The sequence below is a fragment of the Crocodylus siamensis genome, chromosome 3, assembly GCF_052110815.1.
Source record: "Crocodylus siamensis isolate JL-2025a chromosome 3, ASM5211081v1, whole genome shotgun sequence".
NCBI classification, from domain to species: Eukaryota; Metazoa; Chordata; order Crocodylia; family Crocodylidae; genus Crocodylus; species Crocodylus siamensis.
Window position 1 is genome coordinate 38,523,376 of NC_143397.1, and position 20,133 is coordinate 38,543,508.

The window sequence follows — 20,133 nt, forward strand, 5'->3', positions numbered from 1 at the left end:
GCACTGTACACACTGGGTGCATCTAACATGTGTGGTTTACTGCAGAGTTGACTAATTAGCTCCACAGTAAAGTATCATCATCTACACATGCAGTGCTATTAGGCTGCAGTAAACTAATAAATTCCACCATAGGATAATGCTTGTAAATACAAGTACTAGCTTACTCCAGAGACTTTTACTGCACAGCAACATACATATAGACACTGACGAAACTGGCTAGGGCATGAGGGTGCTTCAGGGTAGGGGCTGCCTGTTGGCTAGCCCCATACTGTAGCACCCTTATGCCATAGACAGCCTCTCTGCAGCATACTGAACCAGGTGGAGCAGCTCCAGCTGGCAGGCTGATTCCTTGGGCCTCCTGACAGCTGGGGCTGTGTTGCCCCAGCTCACTGTGCTGTGGTACCAGGTGCACATATAAATGCCGCGCCAGGGCAATACACTCTGGTGCAAACTGTGCTGGAGTTTATTCGGGCATACCAATTTCACATATAGAGGTGCCCAGTAAGTGCTAAGTATTAACACCAGGAGATCTTTGACTATAAAATTCAGCATATTTGTTAGCTAATTTAACAGTCCTGATGTTTTTAAGCCATTACTTAACCTCCTCTTTTGTTCAAGAAACAACCTTCTACAAAGCTATGAATGCACAGTATTTACAACATATGAATTAAACAGAATGGATCAATCTGCCTTTCTTGTATTTTCCTTTACAATAGCCACGTTATTTATTTCAGAATGTCTCCATGTATATATTGGTCTATGCCTTATATAGGAATGGTATCTAACATACATACTATCTAATTTATCTATATCCATATTTCTCTAAATCCTTATGAAACATGAGTACTATTGTCATCTCATTTGATTTTAAAACACAAAATCAAGCAATATTTCTACAATTACTGAACTTTATTAAAAAATACCAGTTTAATTAATATCTTTTTATTAATTCCTAACCTCCACATTCTCCTAAGTCCCCCAACTCTGTGTTAAGTCTCCTGCCTTCCAAAAACAAAGATCAAAACCCAAAACAGGCAAAAAGGAAGACCCAGGGAACTACAGACCCATCTTAATACCTGCAAAGTTACTGGAGCATATCCTAAGGAACTCCATTTGAAAGCATCTGAAGAAGGAAAGGCTGATCACAAGCAGCCAGCATAGATTTACTAAAGCTTCTGGGCTTTGCTGGTTGCCGTATGGGGTTGGGAGGAGATTCCTCCCTACCCTGCTGCTACATGCATCAAGGATTTTCTGGGGCTGAGGGTCTTGCCCCTCTGCTCAAAGTTTGACTTATCACCATATTTGGCTCAGGAAGGAATTTTACCCTGTGGTATGGACTGCAGGGGTTTCTGCCTTCCTCTGTAACAGGAAGTGTGACCCTCTTCCTGGGATCTCTTGAGCATCTCTTGAGGTTATTGATTGTCATGCCACTGCTATCTGATTCATAGTTAGAATTCTTGGTATTATTTCCAAGCTTTTCCCATATTTTGTTAAACAGTTTACTACCTTGAGGATATAGGCTTGGTCTCTTAAACAAAACATTAATCTATACATTCTATCAGGCATTGATATTAACATTTCTTAACCTTTAACCTATTACCTTGAATGTTTAGTTACCTTTGTAAACAATCCTAAGGCACATCAATTGGTAACAAAGTTAATTTAAAGAAGGGAATACTATATCAAAGAAGAATTTCTTAACTGTTAATGCTATTTGTCTAATATACAAGGACAGTCTTTAACTACATGGGTTTTCATGTATATCATATGTGAGTAGGAATTGGTTCGCCATAAATCTAAATTATTTCATAGCAAAACCTAGGTTTCTTTAACCTCCTTTTAGCTTCTCAATCCAAGAATATCCCCCAACTTACCTTAAAGCATACTTAAAGCTGGGACATCTACTTAGAGTGGAATTGATCCAGGAAAAAGGAGTCTTACTCGAATTTAAACTGAACAACTTTTATACATAAAGTTCAGTGTTTTAATAGTGACTGTATGAAAAGAGATGCATGTCAACAAAAGGGCAACAGTAGTAGTACTGATTATGCAAATTACTGATTATGATGGTTATTATTTAATCTTGAACTGTTCTGCAATGGGACAGTGTCAGTCTGTGCAGCATTCTTTCCTTCCAATATCCTGGAAGTACTTTTCAAAAAGAATTCTGTCAAAAGCTGAGTCTACAGAAATACTGGTGTCCTTGTATTCAAAGGATCCCATGTCACTCTTGCAGGTCTCTTCTAAGGAAGCATTACTTCTGAGAATAGAAGGAAGTATCACTCTTGGTAGAGATTACTTATACCATTATTAGACAAAGCCTTGTGCAGGATAAGCAGATACCTGATTATATTCCATGGCCACAGAAGCCACACCTAGATGCAGAATTACACTTCAGAATCTCAAATTTCAATTAAAAGAATGAGAGCTGTTGGTTGTAGCCATCTTGGTCTAAGAACATAGGCAGACAAGGTTCTTTGTACCAATGTGATATCTTTTATTAGACCAACTAAATAGTTGGAAAAATAGTTCCTTGAAAGCTTTCAGATATAAAAAAAGCCCTTCTTCAGGCACAGGGAGAGTCTGTTGGTGTTTTGTGTACTCTCCTGGGTGGAATAGAAACCAAAATGCAAAGTGCAGGTCTGTGAAAATGCAAATGCATGGCAGTGAGGATCAGAGGGAATGGGAAACAATAGGTGTTAGACAGGTGTGGGGGATGGCACAGGAGGGGGAATGTTGAACTGGGGATAGAACATAGCTGGTAAAATGCAGACAGGTTACCTGGGGTTATCAGATGTTAGGCAGTTTATAATGTGCCATAAATCCAATGTTTATATTTAGTCCATGATTTTTTGTATCCAGTAGATTTATGAAGTGAAGTTCGTAGGCTCATCCAGAAAAGGTGTTTTGTACATTCCCTTTGAGGATTAGAACTGAGAGATTCGAGAGAGAGTGGTTGTCCTGTGAGAAGTGTGCACCCACAGGTAATTGGGTATTTTTCTCTTTGATATATTTATGCTGTGCATTCATTCTGGTATGCAGTTGTTGTTTGGTTTCCCCTACATATTTTCCATCAAGGCATTTAGTGCACTGGACGAGATATATTTCACTTCTGGAGATGCAGGTCTAAGATCCAGGAACAGTGATGGTTTTGTTGTGGTGTGTGGTTATTGTGAGAGCGTTGGAGATGTGTTGGCAGGTTTTACATTTCTTGTCCTGGCATGGTCTGAGGCGGAAGGGGGGCAGGCATCTTAGACCAGTTTTCACCATTTTAAAACCAGTCTCTGTATGCTGAACTTCTGTTCTGTTGTGGGTATAGACTGGTTTCCAATCACTTATACTGGTAAAAGTGTAACACCTGTACCTGGCCATGTTATTAATGATGGATTTTCTGAGAAAAGGGTATTCTTACCTTAAATGGAAATGATTTTCTTTAACTAAGAAGGCACAGACTAAATAAAAACTCCCTTTACTACATGTGAACTAACAGATTAGACTTCTGTGGATTTTTTTGTCTGTGATAGTTAAAGGTTTTTGATATTACCACATAAAATAGTTATGTTGCATAACTGAACGCCTATTGTGAAACCAGATATGGGGTTTGATGTTATCCAAGCCTCTAAATTCAACCACAGACTAGAATTCTAATATTTATGGTAAAATCCTAGACCCACTGAAGTCAAGGACAAAATTCTCAGTAGTGAGGATTTCAGAGAGCCTTAAAAACATTTGTATTTGACTTCTGTAGTATTATATTAGACTGAATTTTACCACCATACCATTTCCATATGCTTCAATATGAATGTAAAATGCATTTGAGAGAACTTAGATCCTAAAAGTAGACGTTATATTTCAAAAACAGGTTTACCATAGTCTAGTTGATTACATTAGGTAAAAATACAGATGAAACAAAAGGATGGTATTAATACTGCGAGAGGTCATATTCATGTCTACTGACAATCCATTTTGATTTTCGCAAAAAATAAATGGAATAGCATATTCACATACTATCACAGTAAAAACGACACACATCCCAGTGATAGCAAGTTAGAAAAACGTTTAAAAACAATTACCCCATTACACATCATGAGATAGAGAAGTTAATAGCAGGTAACAGCAAATCAAGTCAAGTCAAACAACTAATTGGGCTAATGTTTAATGCACACTAGTCTCTGTAGTCAACGGCTAGCATCATGTCTCTGAAGCCTCTGCCTCCTCAGTCTGAATGGCCAGTACCTATTTACTACTATATTGGGGGAAGCCATTTGCACAAATCCAGGGCAGGGTGTAAATTAACCCCATGAGTGCCATAACAAGATGCTTCAATCACTGCCACTGCACCCCAAAGCAAATAGTAGCAGTAAAACATAAATGCATTTATAAACTAGCACCATTCAACAGTTTACCTCCAATTATTTTATCTTGCCAATTCAAATGTAATTACCAGAAAACAGTGTTTTTTAAATGTAGTAAAACTTTAAAAAGTAATACTACCATCCCTCAATTTTTTAAAAAATTGCTTTAAACCTGGTTGATATGGAAGATCACATGATTGTCCTGCCTTTTACAGGATAATGAAAACACAGGAGCATACCATGTACACCACTTCTCCATTTTTCATCTTACTTTAGACCAGTCTATTCACAGTAATTTAGGGAGTCCAGGCAAGTACATATTTGCTTCATACAAAAACTTAATTTGATTGTATCTTTTTTTAATGAAGACACAATGAACAACAGACAAAAGGAAATGAACTATAAAACTAAGTAACAAACCCAGTATAATATATTGTATAACAATCTAAAGGTAATGCTAAAATTAAAAACAATTCTTAGATGTTATTGTGATTCATCCACTGAAATCCTCCATAAATTATTTCACAACTTAGACTAACAGTCAACTTATGATTCCATTTTCAAGTATCATATTTATTGACAGTATTTCTAACAACAAACTTCATTTAAAAATTATTTCAAAACAATTTTTAGAGTTTCTAAATTTCATTTTGGCACATTATGTAATTACTGTCTAATATCTTGCTATGATCAGACCGTGACTGTGGGGGACTCTTATCTCCCCACATTTATTTAATTTCACTGTCCTTTCTTCCCTGCACTCATAATCACCAGAAATGCAATCTTTCCTACAGAGGGATTAAATATTTCTCAACTAAGATGTGTTAAATGAAACCACAAATTTATCAAAAATTTGTACTGTTAAATAATCATGTGCTAAAAACTAAAAAAGAAGCTAAGTTATAGAAATGTGATCTACTTTCAGTAGCTTTAAAAAAAGTCTCTCAGAAGGAAAAGTCAGTTGAAACAACCTCACCTAGGTGGTATTTATTCAAGTTTTATATTTTGTTTAATTGCTCACAGAAGTGTAGGACTGGTAGCCTCGAAGAAAGATTAACACACAATTCCTCCGCACAACAAATAGCCAATGCACAAAATGTATGGTACTCAGCCAATTAGCCCTAGTCCTAACCAGAAGGATGTTTTAAAGAGTTGATGCAATGTTCCTGGTCTTTTTTTGCAGGGGATAACAGTTAGCACTAACTGTGGTGCAGATGGTTTTGTGGTACATTTTCCTGTTAACAAGGAATGGAATCAGGATCACCACTAATTACATACTCTTAAGACACCAAGTCACTTGTTGATGACAGTTTGGGTCAACATGTAGGATTCTTCAGACAATATAGAGACTAAAGGCTCAATACTTTGCAATTGCTCTGCTGATTCATTTAACTTGCTAAACTAATGCAAATTAAACTACCTGTAAATCAGTCTACTTCATATTTATTGCAGAAGATGTTGTTCCATACAAAAGTTAATTGAAATCAGCAAACAAACTGAAGAAACTCAACCTTAAAACAAACACCAGAGACCAGATTTTTGGTCCTGCTACAGCCCTCCTGGGACATCTTACTATATTCTGGCTATTCCAAGTCACTGGAACAGCTTTCTCAGGCCACTGAGAAGTAAAGTAATTTCGATCATCCCTGAGACCACTTTAAGTTGTGTCAAACTAAATCAAAGAACTAGGAAATTGGCCTAAGCCCTCTTTTTCCCCTTTTTCCTCCCATGGGCCTGATAATTTGGTCTTTTTTGTTTAACTCACTTCTTAATGCCCATTATTGTGACAGGAGAAAGGACATTATGAGGATTTTACCTTCTTTAGGGATGCAAATTCCCAAAAACAATCTAATTCTAAAGCATCAATGGAAAACAAATCAGAGTACTTGAATGAACCAGGGAGTATAAACAGGCATACACTTCTTTGATTTACAACCCACCCAGACATAAATCATTCATTAAAATAACCATATATAAAATAAACAAAATTCAGTAAACTTACATAATCATGAAAGGCTTTAGCTTCACTTGAATGTTCACATGTCTCTCGTCTTTCTGGAGCTGCACAGTATAGATCCCAAAATACGCTACAAGTTGAAAATAATAAGTTATGGAACCAGAAAGAAAATTATTATGTTTTATATTTCTCTCTTTATACACACACACAATAAATATATATAAAGATCACTTTATATCTTCTATCCAAAAATCTCAGACTTCTACACTTATCAATGAATTGATCCTCATAACACCCCTGTATAGTAAGAAAGTATCCTCTGACAATACTTTCCCAAAGCTTCTGACACTTTGTCCCTTTAATACCACTATGCTGTAATCTACGCACACCAGAACTGCTGGAATTTAGAATACAGAAAACCATATATTTTAGCTGTTTTACAACTGGAGGGAGAGCTTCTCAAAAGTGTGCAACAACTGTTACAAGTTAATTTGTTGCCTTTGCATAATCCTGTAAAATAGAGATGTCAAATTCATCCAGCCCTGAGATAAGCGGCATGAGACTAGTCTGCAAGTCGCAGTCCAGACTGGGCCCACAGACTGGGCCCCACGGACTTTTGACCTTTTAGTGTTGTTAGCGAGCATTAACTGAAAAATGAACAATATTCAGAAATAGTATTGAGCATTTTATCATGGCAAGAAAACTGAAACTCTTAGACTCAAGGCTCTGGAAATCAGCTTGTCTACTGTACAGGAACACTTTTGGAAGAATAAATTAAAACAGAGGTTTATTTGTGTCCTTATGGAACTACACTGAAATTCCTTAGATTTATCTTTTGCTCATCTGCATAGCACAATACTTCATAGGTTAGGAAAATTTTACTCAGCCCAGTGAAACTCTGTTACAGGCAATCAAAATTAAAGCTGAATGCACAGGTCATGAGGCATAAGGAACAGCATTTCTTTATAGAATTTCAGAAATAAAGCTCTAAAAAGTTTGCTAGAGACTGTGCCACTTGACATAAGTACGCAATTTCCATTCTTTCTTATATTCATGTGGAACTACTATCTCACCTCTACCTTTATCCTTTGGGCACTTGTACACCTGACACCACTAACATGTACCCGTGATGAAAATGTCACTTTGTCTGGCTTACTGGCATCACAATGTACACGTGCAAGACTTTTGGGGGTTTTAAATGACCTTTCATTGTTGCAAACTATATCCAGATGTAGTTTAGTTTGCAACTTTGCAAACTGCAATGATGCAGCTGTCAGCTTGCTCCCTGGCCACAGGAGAGGCGGGCAAGTTGTGCTGAAAAAAGGATCAGGCCCCTTGCTGTTTCTGCCTTCAGCAATGAGGGGCCTGATCCTTTTTTTCTTTTATTCAGGAAAAACCTGTCCATCTCTCCTGCGGCAGGGGGGCGAGCTGCCGGTGTGGGCTGAGCAGCCCTTAAGCTGTGGGGGGCCCCAGTCCTTCCTTCTGAGGTGGCAGCACCTCCCAGGGCCACCCGGGCAGGCTGCTAGTGGCTGGGTGTTGCCCCAGCTCAGAGACAGTACCTGGCCAGATCCAACTGTTACCCGAGCTTGCTGGGGTTCCAACACCCTGTGCACGGTCCCCACCCCCTTCCTGCCACCTGGGACCACCCAGAAATGGGCTGGCTTCCCCTAGGGCAGCACAGGGAGGCAGCAGGAGGGCAGCCTGGTGTGCTGGCAGCTGGAGAAGGCGACAAGGATGGTGCACGGGGCACTGGAAGCCAAGGCAGACTCAGGGAAGCTTGAACTCGGTGAGCTTCCAGTGCCCCATGTACCATCCCTACCACCAGCACACACCAGTGCCGCCCAGGGGCAAGCCACCCCAGTCCCAGTGGCGGGAGGGCAGCAAGGACAGTGCATGGGGCACTGGAAGCCCTGGCAGGGCTGGGAAAGTGTTGGATTCAGCTGGGTGCTGCCTCCAAGCTAGGGCAGCATCCAGCCCACTAGCAGCCTACTTAGGCAACCCCCAGGGACACTGCTACTCTGGAGGGAAGGACCGGGGACCCCCACAGTTCAGGGGCTGCTTGGCCTACCATCAACTCACCCCACAGCCGTGAGTAGGCACCAGCTCCAAAAAAAAAAAAAAAAAAAAAAAGGATCAAGCCCCTCACCAAATAATGACAGAAAAATTTAAATGGATTAGACCTCGGGGTTTTATTCTATGCCCCAACAGCACAGAATAAAACCTCCCATCATGTGTACATAGCTTCATTTGTTGCCAGTATTCACCATGATTATCCATTCATAAAATATGTATACATGTTAAAAGTGTGTGGAATCTTCAGATGGTTACAGTATATCATAGCTGAACAGCAACAGTTATGAATTATGTTTTCTTCCATTATCTGAATCTGCTGCTTTGTGACATTATACACACATATATGTAAGAAAGTGGGATTCTATGTGAAAAAGTATAAAGCACTTTGGTGTCATCTTTTTGTTAGAGGTAATGGATAATTTTATGAAGAAATATAATTTGTAGACTTTTGCATGATTCCAATTTAAGACATTTCTATGGCTTAGTTTGCTGCGCTTGGCAAAACACCTGAAGTTTTTACCCTCAGTTTAAGTCCGTCTCAATTACCAATGTATTTAAACACATGCTTAAGTTGTATTTCAACTTCAACAGGCTTAAACATATTCTTAAGCTTAAGTAAACATTTATTTGCTAAAGTGAACTAGAGTCAAAGGCAGTAATTTCATGTCATGTTTCTATGACAGAGTAAAGAAAGTGTCACCTCCTCTTGTATCTTTTTAAACCTCATTATTTACAATATGAAAATTATAGTTTAAATACATGCTACTGAAAGACTCAATGTAAAGAAAGTAATTTGTCCATCTTGATGTAAAATATAATGTGCTAACACTGTCTTTTTAGTAATTATCTTTGTCCCAGCGAAATTTAAAAAAAAATACTGAAAGCCAACTAAAGCAATACTTAACCATCTTTTTGTGGCCATAGGCCGGAACATGTCAACTCAGGTGTGAGGAAACCCAGCACTAGGACCCAGCCACTGCTGCATCTGCTTCTCCCTGCTGCCAGGCAATAGCAGGGGGGAAGTTCCTCACAACTGGGCCACAGCACAGCATGGTGCAAGTGAGGCCCCCCACTGAAAAAGCCCCCTGGGTATGTAAGCAGATCCAGCCCACAGACCAAAGGTTCCTAACCCCTGAAATAGAGTGAAGGAGACTACAGGCAAAAGACTTCATTATGAAACTGAAAAATTAACTCTAAAGTAACATGGCTATACTTCATGTATATGTTTTATGGGAATCAATTGTTATTGTTGGCTTCTATCATTTATTTTCCCACAAATTACTCTTGAAGATGTACAACAGCTTTGTATAAAATTTCCTTTAATTCCTTTTTTCCTAGTTTTAAGGCCAGTAAATACAATATACTCTTAGTCACTTTAATTGGAAAGAAAGAAAATTAGCACTTACCACCACCAAGAGTGCAAGAACCCAGGGGGTTCCCCCAATGTGATGTTTTTTTCCCATCGTATCTTAAAAAAAACACAAAAAAAGAAGCCCAATAAAAAATAAATTCTGCATGTTATATTATGTATCTCTCCATTGCTAAGGAGAGATTTCAAGTGTTACTTTAAGCCTACATGTGCAAGGCTGAGAGAGAGAGAGAGAGAGAGAGAGAGAGAGAGGGTAAGATTAAAAAAACTTCAAAAATATATATAAAATTCATCTGAATCAGACTTCTAAGGAAAACCAAGGAATACTGCAGGAATAATGTGAGCAATTCAGCAGGTGGCAGTCTTTCCTCCACATCCAAATTGAACAAATGTTTCAGCACATAAGAGCACTGAGCTTTGAACTAAGATTCAACAGTAGTTTGCCCAAAGTGAATGAGATGGCCAAACATAGGAATTTAGCTAGGACTGTTTCTATATCATATATGCCTTCTCTGCTTACATTTGGAGTATTGTTTACTTCCTGTTCTAAACTGTGGGGAAGTATTATTATCTGAACATATCCAGCATTCTGCTCCACATGGGGAAGTGCCAGCATGTCAGGAGTGGATGAAATATGTCCATCTGTTGTGAACTCTTTGGATCATTTGGTATGAAAAGTGTTGATGTGTATAAATAATATCCTTAAGAAAACTGAGAGTGGCTAATCATATGATTTGCGAAGAAAATAAAAGGTTTTGGTACCCAGCTTCCAGTGAATTCCAAGGTCCAGTTATCCATGATTTTCAAGAAGCGATTATTTGATACAGACAAGTATTTAATGATTTGCAAGAGAAGGAGGATATATACTAGCAGTTAGGTCGCCCCTTACAACTGCAAACAGAATGTTTCTAATGCAAGTATGATGTACTGTGTAAATGCCATTTTCTGATAGCGAAACTTATTATCTTTTCCCTTATTGGGTCTATTTCCGTTTGCTGCTACAGTCAGTCCTAGAAACCAATTAAAGAGCACTCAGAATGAAAAATAATTAATAAATAAAAACAGTTAAAAAGAGCAGTGGAAGAAAACAGTTCAAAATGTGGAAATGCCACCTATATTATATCAGGCAAAATCCAAGTTAAAATAAAAATCAAATCAACAATATAAGTAAAAGACTACTCGTATCCATTGCAAATAACTTGAAGAACTCAAGTTAAATACTTAGAATAGATGGTATTCTTCAGAAGTGTGGAAAGTAAAGTGCTCAAGTAACACTTGTTCCTGAACACTACGAAGTCATTCATAAAGCTCAAAAATAATGTCTAAGTAAAGGACTTTCACAAGGGCTGTGTGCATTATGTAAATCCTTCAAAACAGGGCTTAAGGAGGGCTTAATTGGTGCCTAGGGCTTCTGCTGGCTCTTTTCACTGGGAAGCATTTTGTCCTAGTCAAGGCATTCAAACAGGAAGTCTAACAAGAATGAGGAATATATATATATATATATATATTATGCTTGATCGTAAGTCTGTCTGACAACACAGATTTAAGTACAAAAGGGCTTTTATGAAGAATTATTAAAAAACAAAACAATGCCAGAGAGAAGACCTCTTCAGGGACAATATCAAGGGTCCTTAAGTGAAGTATAGGTAGATTGTTAATTAGGAGCTGCCTGCCTACCTACCTGAATTCAGGTAAGTAAACACGTTTATTTTTCTAGGGCTGGGACCTAATATCTAGGGACACTAAACCATTTAAAAAACCTTGCCTAGGTATAATAGGGTGGGCAACCATTCCTCTAGGAAAATAATGTGAGGTTGACGAGAGCAGAAGAGCAGGTACTGCCTCTCCAGTCAGAAGCTAGGCTACATGGTTTAAGTGGCATATACCAAAACTTCCACACACAAAATAAGTAAAACCCATGACCATAGATCTTTTGCTGTTTCAGTCACTATTCTTTATTTTTTATATGCCTTTGGGTTAAAAAAATTTTTAAAAAAACCTCTTGCAAGTCACTTTAATTAGCTGCTAGTCACATCTCCTACAAGGAAATTTCTTCCAGGAACCAACTAACTTTCAAACTAGGTAAAGGAGATACAACAGGTCAACAAAGCAGTTAACCCACAGCCTCACTGTCAGAGTGGTTGAACCAGAGGGTGCTATCTTATAAAGAGAAAAAAGCAAAGCATCTCAGGAAGGCTGAACTCCAGGGGTAAGGACAGAAGTTACACATATACTGGTTTAAGTCATCAGAAACAACAGAAAATATGTTCAGTGCACATAAAACAGTTTCAAAATGGCTGGAACTGGTTTAAGACAAGACTTAACTGATTTGGGTCAAACTGGATTATGAAACTTCTGTCCCAGACCCCTTCCTGGTTCAAGTAAAATCAGTTCCCTGGCATGCCGGCATGCTTTCCAGCCCTGGGCTGTGCTGTGCTATGCTGTCTGTTCCAGCAGACAAGAGTTGAGGTGGGGAGGCAGAGACTGCCCCTCCCATGCAAACTCTGGCTGGGGGCTGGGGGCTGGGGCCAGGGAGTGGGGTTAAACACCCCTCCCCCCACTCAAACTTACTGCTGGCTACGACTGTGGACTACAAATCTCAGAGGCACCTGGAAGCAGCCTGTGCCTGGAAGCAGGAAGAAGTGATGATCAACCCTGCAGTCTTGCTGCTGTGATTCTGGACAAATCCCAGAGACCTGAGGGGCAGCAGGAAGAGAAGCGAACACACAGTCCATGCTGGCTACATGCCAAAGAGCCATGCGCTAGTGCCCCCTGGCTTCTGGCCTGAGCCACTACAGGCACGCAGCTACATTTTCTGACTCAAAAAAGTAAATGTATCCAGTTGTTTCTTAGTTTATACTCTGCAGTTTAGACTAAGGTGCAAAGACTGAATTGATTCAGCCTTGAATGGTTTGACCATCTGCACTTAGACCAGGGGTCTACAGACCACCTTGTGTTATAACTATGAAAAACTCCAAGAGGATTTTGAACTTACTTGTTGGTGAATCTTTGTTCTAGGAAAGTTCAGTTAAGAATTCAGTATCATAACATTTAGTGAAAGTTAAACAGCCAGTTAGCTTAGGACAATATTTTTACATTCTACATGATCTCAGTTTAGGAAACATTTAATTTTGCCCCATTATTTTGTTATATTTTCTTCTGCCTTAAATAGTATTTCTGTATCTTGTCACTTACACTCTTCTAATTTTTTGTATTCTCCTACACATAGCTTATCTAAGTTACACACGTAATGTTGGAAGGTTGGATTCTCAGTCCCACAGTTGATCTAAGTTATTAGTTTTCAGCAGCCACTGGGCATTTATACACATACCTTTTTGTCCAGCGACACACCAGAGATCTGGTGGGTTGGAGCAGACTCAACTTTTTGTGTGTGGAAGTTTTAGTATATGCCATTTAAACCATGTAGCCCAGATTCTGTAGGGAGAGGGAGTAGCTGCTCTTCTGCTGTGTCAACCTTACATTCTTTTCCTACAGGAATGGTTGCTCATTTGGTAACCCCATTGATTAATTGAGTCTGCTCCGCACAGGACCTGACACGCACCGACTGCTTAGCATGCAGTTATATAACTGGCGAAATGTGCGTCAATGTGCAGAAAATGTCAGTGGTGCGCTTTTGAACCAAAACACCTCCAACATGTTTTAGTTCAAAAGTGCACCACCATTTTTTTGGTGCTGACATGCATTTCACCCCTTATATAGCTGCATGCACCGCAGCACTGTGGCACAAGCATGTGTACAAATGCTCAAAGGGACTGTTCTAGCAGCTAGAAATGCTAGAACACAGGGAACCTCAAGTCACACTCCTTTCTATATATTGTGTATATTGGATTATTTTCCTCTTGGAAGTGCGTTCTCATTATGTCACTGCTCCAGTGATATTAGCAACTTTGCCCAATATAGTTTCTTCTACAAATGCATTCAACATACTGCTTGCTTTCTCTGCACCATTAATGAAGTAGTTAAATAAGCCCAAAGATCCTTGTATTATTTAATAGATAACACACACCACTCATTATGTTACTGTTTATCACTGCTTCTTTCTCACTATCCTTCAGAGAGTATTAGTCTATATTTAACTTTTTCAAGATATTCAAATTTGAATTAATTTTGAGAGCGAGTTTTTCAGCAATGCCACAGAATGCTTTTTTAAAATCAAATGTCATCTATTACATTCCCCTTCATCCACTATTTTTGTAAACCTATCAAAAAAGTAAAATAAGCAATGGTCTTCTTGCAAAATTTATTCTTCATAAATGAATTCTTTTTACTGAAGCGTAAATTATCCTTTTGTATTTTTCTCTTAATTTTTTTCCATTACTCTACAGAGAAATTAGATATACCAAACAGTAACTGCCAGAAACACTTTTCTGTGAACAAAAGAATTGGTAGTACCGCAAATCTGCTTTTTTCATGACTTCTGGTGCAATGCCAGTGGTCGATGATTTGTTCAAAAAGAATTGTCAATAGCACAATAATTTCGTTAACTTTTGGGGAAGCTGCCAATCAGCTTTTAGGACAGCTGATTTATAGATCTCCAAATTTTTCCAAGTATTACTTTGCATGCTCCTTATTTAATGGGGTTTTCCTAAGTTTTTCCTCATTTCCTAGTTGTCAACGTGCTTACTTAAATATTTTCATTCATTTAAATAGGAGTTGATTGTCTAGCACTCAGTTTATTTTTCTGAGAAGAGAGATAAACTGATGAGGAAACATATTCTACCTGGATTTTCAAAAGATTTACAAAGCCCTTTAAGCCATATTATAAAGAAAAAAATAATAAATAGAAGGTAAAAGAAAAAGTCCCATCAAGAATTAAAAAGATTAAGGAATAAGATACAAATAGGTATAATAAATATATAGTTATTTCTCCAAATGAAAAGAAAAGGTTAAATGCATGCACCAAGACCAGTGCTGGTCAATATTACATATAGCGTTTACGGAGAATACCAAATGAACCTCAGAATACAAGATGTAGCATAATTGTTATGAGTTTGGAATAAGTGCATTATCGACATATGATGTAAACAGGAGCAAGTTATGCAGGTCATTCCAAAGAGTACTAACAAATTGATGCAGTCTTTATATGCTACACCTGTTCCAGAAAACAAAAGGGACATTTATTTTGTGTGGTAATGGACAAGGACCCAGGTATGCCAAAAAAGGGTATAGAAAACCTGATCAGCAAAAACTGAAACTCAAAAGAGCTAGTGTGTGTTTTTGCCTTTTTTAAAATGTGCATTTATTTTATTTCCATATGCTATCAAAACTGAGAAAAAGATGGGAAACATACATACCTCTGATAAAAACGTCTGGGCAGATTTCTGTGCTCCTACATGGAGCAGATATTCATATACGTACAGCGCTAACCTGAAATGAAAACAAAAGGCATTCAATATAGAAAATGTGTTTGCTGATTTTTCTAAAATGTTCTCAGCAATTAACAGATTGAACTATGTAGTACTTGAATACAAAAAAAAAAAAAGTGTTCTAAAAGTGTCAGCTCTACTATTACCTAAAGCAGGGGTCAGCAACTTTTTTGGGCAGAGTACCAAAAACACCTGCGACCTTGACTTGCAAGTTCTGGGCATGCCAGGAGACGGATGGCAAGGGAGCCGTGAGGGGCCCAACCCTTGTTGTGGAAGCACAACTCTGGCCCCTTCCCCACCATCCACCCCAAGGCAAGCATGCCAAGTAAAATGCCTTTGCATGCCACTCTCTGGCACCTGTGTCAGGGGCTGCCTACCCCTGAACTAAAGTCTGAACTTCTAAACAAGAATGTGTAGGTCAATTTCAGAGTGGTTGAAACTGTAGTTAACACAGTGTTATTAAATCTCAAAATTACTTTATGTAATTATTTTTAATTATATTTTAACACATGCTCAGTAAGAACACAATATTTCAGTTAATTCTACTGTATATTTATCCAAACCAAACCAAATAATACATCATATGAAAAAATTACAGCAATGCTGTGGGTTTTTTACAAAGCAAACTGCTTACTTTTGGAAGGTGCTGAAATCTTTACATCATTGTCTCCCAAACTTTGGTACCTAGGGCATGCTTTTTTCTGGATTAAAAATTGGCTGCACACAACACTTTTACACCCAAAAGGGTTGTGAGGGAGAGAAGGGGGGAGGAGTGTGTGCATGTGTGTGCATACATGTGCATATTCATACACGCACACTTTTAAAAAACATAATGTATTCTACTCTCATGCCAGAGGAAACCATGCCAGTGCTGAGATGCAGTTACAAAAATTGCTCCAGAATTTTTCTGAAGTTTGCAGCTGAAAATCACTGAACCAGATCTAAATTCAGAAAAGACCTGGAGGGGGGCCTTAAGGCTAAAAAAGTTGAAAATCATTCATGCATCCTCTCCTGCCAGCCCCAAGAGCAAATGAGGAGTAGAGGTGATGAGCCAGATTGCAAAGCACGACATTTCCCCACCCACCTGTTCACAACAAAGCATGCTGCTGGGAGCGGGGGAAGGATGGCACAGGGGCTGCCTGTGGCAGGGAAGGGCAGGGGAGAGGCAACAGCAATGGTGGTAGTTCCCAGAGGAGTAGCACCAGTTCCCACTGGGGTAGCTGTGGTAGGCACAGCGTGCTGGACAGAGGAGGAGGGCATTCACCTCCTCACTCAGGAGGATCTCACAGCATATTTCTAATGCTATTGCAGCATACTACTGCACCATGGCACACTGTTTGGGAATCACTAGTTTGCACCTTTGACCAATAGCTTAAGTTTACTCACAGAGCATGTAAACCTCAGTCAAGCACTGAACTCAATCCTGCATCAACTTCTGTTGTGGTTGCATCACCATTAGGTAAAAATATGAATAACTCTTAAAGCCCACTTAGTCCCTTGTCTCCTTCTCAGAGTGGCAATAAGGTGAGACCAAATTGAACTCCATAGTGAAAGTCACACAGCAGCCATACACATCCTAGATTACATCAGTGGGGCTTTATGCAGGGTTTACTGCAGATAGGAATACAGTCAATGAACGTCTGTCCACTAACAGGGCAAAAACACCATCTCTCATAGACCAACATTGCTAATTCCCAATTATCCAAACTGCATTAAAATTGTTGACCTGGAGATGAAAGCTTTTTAGCCTGGAAAAGCGTAGGTTAGCCTGGAAAAGCGTAGGCTCAGGGGTGATCTGATGGCCACCTATAAGTTTATCAGGGGTGACCACCAGGATCTGGGGGAACGTTTGTTCACCAGAGCACCCCAAGGGATGACTAGATTGAACGGTCACAAACTCCTGCAAGACCGTTTCAGGCTGGACATAAGGAAGAATTTCTTTACTGTCCGAGCCCCCAAGGTCTGGAACAGCCTGCCAGCGGAGGTGGTTCAAGCACCTACATTGAACACCTTCAAGAGTAAATTGGATGCTTATCTTGCTGGGATCCTATGACCCCAGCTGACTTCCTGCCCTTTGGGCAGGGGGCTGGACTCGATGATCTCCCGAGGTCCCTTCCAGCCCTGATGTCTATGAAATCTATGAAATCTTATCTCACTATAAATTCTCTAAGAAGCTAATTTCAGTAGCACCTTCTCTTCTCGATGAAGATTTGTTACAGATTAATTCCAATTCTCAAGAATGTACATCTCTCCTAAAAACACTGTAATGCACAGAACATATACATGCAACACATCTGCAAAAAAGCTGAAGCCTGATTATATTCAGTCTTAGGGATGTATTCCTAAAAAAAAGTTTTGTTTTTAAAAACCTCTCTGTATATATGAAGTAAATGGTGTTAATAAAAATGGATCTAGAAGGCACAAAAGTCTACAGTTTCCTTCTACCTTTCAGAAGATGTGATATGATGACTTCAGATACAAGTGGGATGGGGCCACAGGAGGACATGAGGACACCTCGCAGCCAAGGCAAGTGATGAGCACAAGAGGTACCCAGGTAAGTGACAAGGGTCCACAGATAGTCCTAGGAATTGGGGGGCAGGGGGCGGGGGGCATGCACTGACAAGAAGCCTTAAATGCCTTTACACTAATGCTCAAAGTATGGGGAATAAACAGGAGGAACCCGCCCTCCGGATAGCTAGTACAAACCAGACATAGTAGGCTCACTGAAACCTGGTGGGATTCAACTCACGATTACGCAGTAAACATGAGGGGCTACAGACTATACAGGAGGGACAGAACAGGAAGGAAAGGCGGGGGTGTGGTGCGCTACGTCAAAGAGCAATACACGTCCTCAACTAACAGGATGGGGTCAGAGGAGGGACAGAATGAAGTGCTCTGGGTCAACAAGGGGGTTGCGGGGAAAGGGACTTAATGGTGGGTGTCTACTACAGACCACCCAACCAGGGGGAAGTGCTAGACTGGGAATTCTCAGGTTAGCTTGCAGAGTCAGCTAAGTCAAGGGATGGGGTCATCATGGGTGATTTAAACTACCTGGACATTTGTTGGGAGGAACAGTCAGCCAGGTCTGACCGCTCATGTAGGTTCCTTGCTGGGATATAAGACCTCCACCTAACCCAGGAGGTGCACAGTGCCACCAGAGGGAATGCCCTGCTGGACCTGGTCCTGGCCCCAGGTGAGAGGACTCCAGGCCCTCGACCACCTGGGCGATAGCAATCATCGCCTACTGGAATTCACCATCCAGCACAGTGTGTCAAGGGCCTGCAGCAAGGCAGTAGGCCCTTGACTTCAGGAGCACCAACTTCAACAAGAAGATTGGTAGGAGAGGCACTACGGTTCCGGACAGTAGGGGAACTAGGTGTCCAAGACGAGTGCTCGTTCCTTAAGGAGACGATTCTCCGAGCCCAAGGGGTGACAGTCCCAACGTGAGCCAAAGGGGGCAAGAGTGCTCAAAAGCCCCCCTGGCTCACCAAAGGCATTCAGGAACGTCTGAAAGCCAAAAAGGAGGAGTACATCCAGTGGAAGTGGGGGGCTATCATCAAAAAGGATTATACCTCCATAGCAGAAGTGTGTAGAGAGGCTATTAGGAAGCCTAAGGCAGAGATGGAACTAGGGCTAGCAACAAGGATCAAAGATAACAAAAAGTCCTTTTTTAAATACATAGTGAGCAAAAAGAAGGCACCAGGCAACATGGGACCCTTTCAGGATACATCTGGCAATCTGGTGGTTGCACTAGTTGAAAAAGCAGACCTTTTAAACAAATTCTTTGCCTCCAGTTTTCTGAGTAGGGACCGGGACTTCTCCCCCACCAGGATATAGGATGGACTCAGAAGCAACTCCGCCAGGCCTAGGGTCAAGGAGGAACGAGTTAGGGAACTTCTGGAGGGGCAGGACATGTTCAAATCAGCAGGTCCAGTTGCTCTCCACCCCAGTGTGCTGAGGAAATTGGCAGGGGTCATCGCAGGGCCCCTGGCACAGCTTTATGAGCACTTGTGCTGCTCTGGCCAGGTGCCAGAAGACTGGAAGAAGGCCAATGTGGTCCCCATTTTCAAAAAAGGGAGGAGGGAAGACCCAGGCAACTATAGGCCTGTTAGTCCTACTTTGGTCCTGAGGAAACTTTGAAAAAATTATCCAGGAGCACATCTAGGAGGGACCTGCAGGGGGGAGGATGCTCAAGGGCAGCCAGCATGGGTTCATTAAGAGCAGGTCCTGTCAAACCAACCTGACAGCCTTCTATGATCAGGTCACAAAATCATTGGACGCAGGTGTCGCAGTGGATGCAGTCTTTCTGGACTTCAGGAAGGCCTTTGACACTGTCTCCCACCTCACTCTCATTAAAAAGCTAGGGGATTGTGGCATTGATGCCTACACAGTCAGATGGGTCACAAATTGGCCAGGGGGCCGCACCCAGAGAGTAGTGGTGGATGGGTCATATTCGACCTGGAAGGAGGTGGGCAGTGGAGTCCCCCAGGGGTGAAAAGCACCATGTTCAAATTCACTGACAACACCAAGATTTGGGGCGAGGTGGGCAAGCTAGAAGGGAGGGACAGGATACAACTGGACCTGGACAGGTTACAGGGGTGGGCAAATGTGAATAGGATGGGATTCAATACTGACAAGTGCAGGGTACTGCACTTGGGCAGGAAGAACCAGCAGCATACCTATAGGCTGGGGAACTCCCTTCTTGAAAGCACGGACCCTCTCCATGTTGTCCACATCCCTCTTGAAGTGCGGCGCCCAGAACTGGACGCAGTACTCCAACTGCGGCCTGAACAGTGTTGCATAGAGGGGGAGGATCACCTCCTTGGACTTGTTCGAGATGCATCTGTGGACGCATGACAAGATTTGGTTATCGCGTCCCCACACTGCCAGCCCATGTTCATTTTGGCATCAATAATGATTCCAAGATCCTTTTCTGCCTCTGCACTGACAAGAAGGGAGTTCCCCAGCCTGTAGGTATGCTGTTGGTTCTTC

General features: G+C 40.7%; 1 protein-coding gene across 2 annotated transcripts in view; it reads right to left on the bottom strand.

Annotated features, from left to right (window-relative positions):
* The window catches only part of SSBP2 (single stranded DNA binding protein 2), a 319,456-nt gene that overhangs the window by 221,081 nt on the left and 78,242 nt on the right, over window positions 1-20,133 (bottom strand). For both annotated transcript variants that reach the window (XM_090038193.1, XM_090038192.1), the window contains exons 2-4: window positions 15,070-15,142; window positions 9,792-9,853; window positions 6,358-6,442 (exon numbers count right to left, since the gene is read on the bottom strand). In XM_090038193.1, coding sequence (XP_089894319.1) covers window positions 6,358-6,442; window positions 9,792-9,853; window positions 15,070-15,142 — 220 coding nt within the window. The remainder of the gene's footprint in view (window positions 1-6,357; window positions 6,443-9,791; window positions 9,854-15,069; window positions 15,143-20,133) is intronic.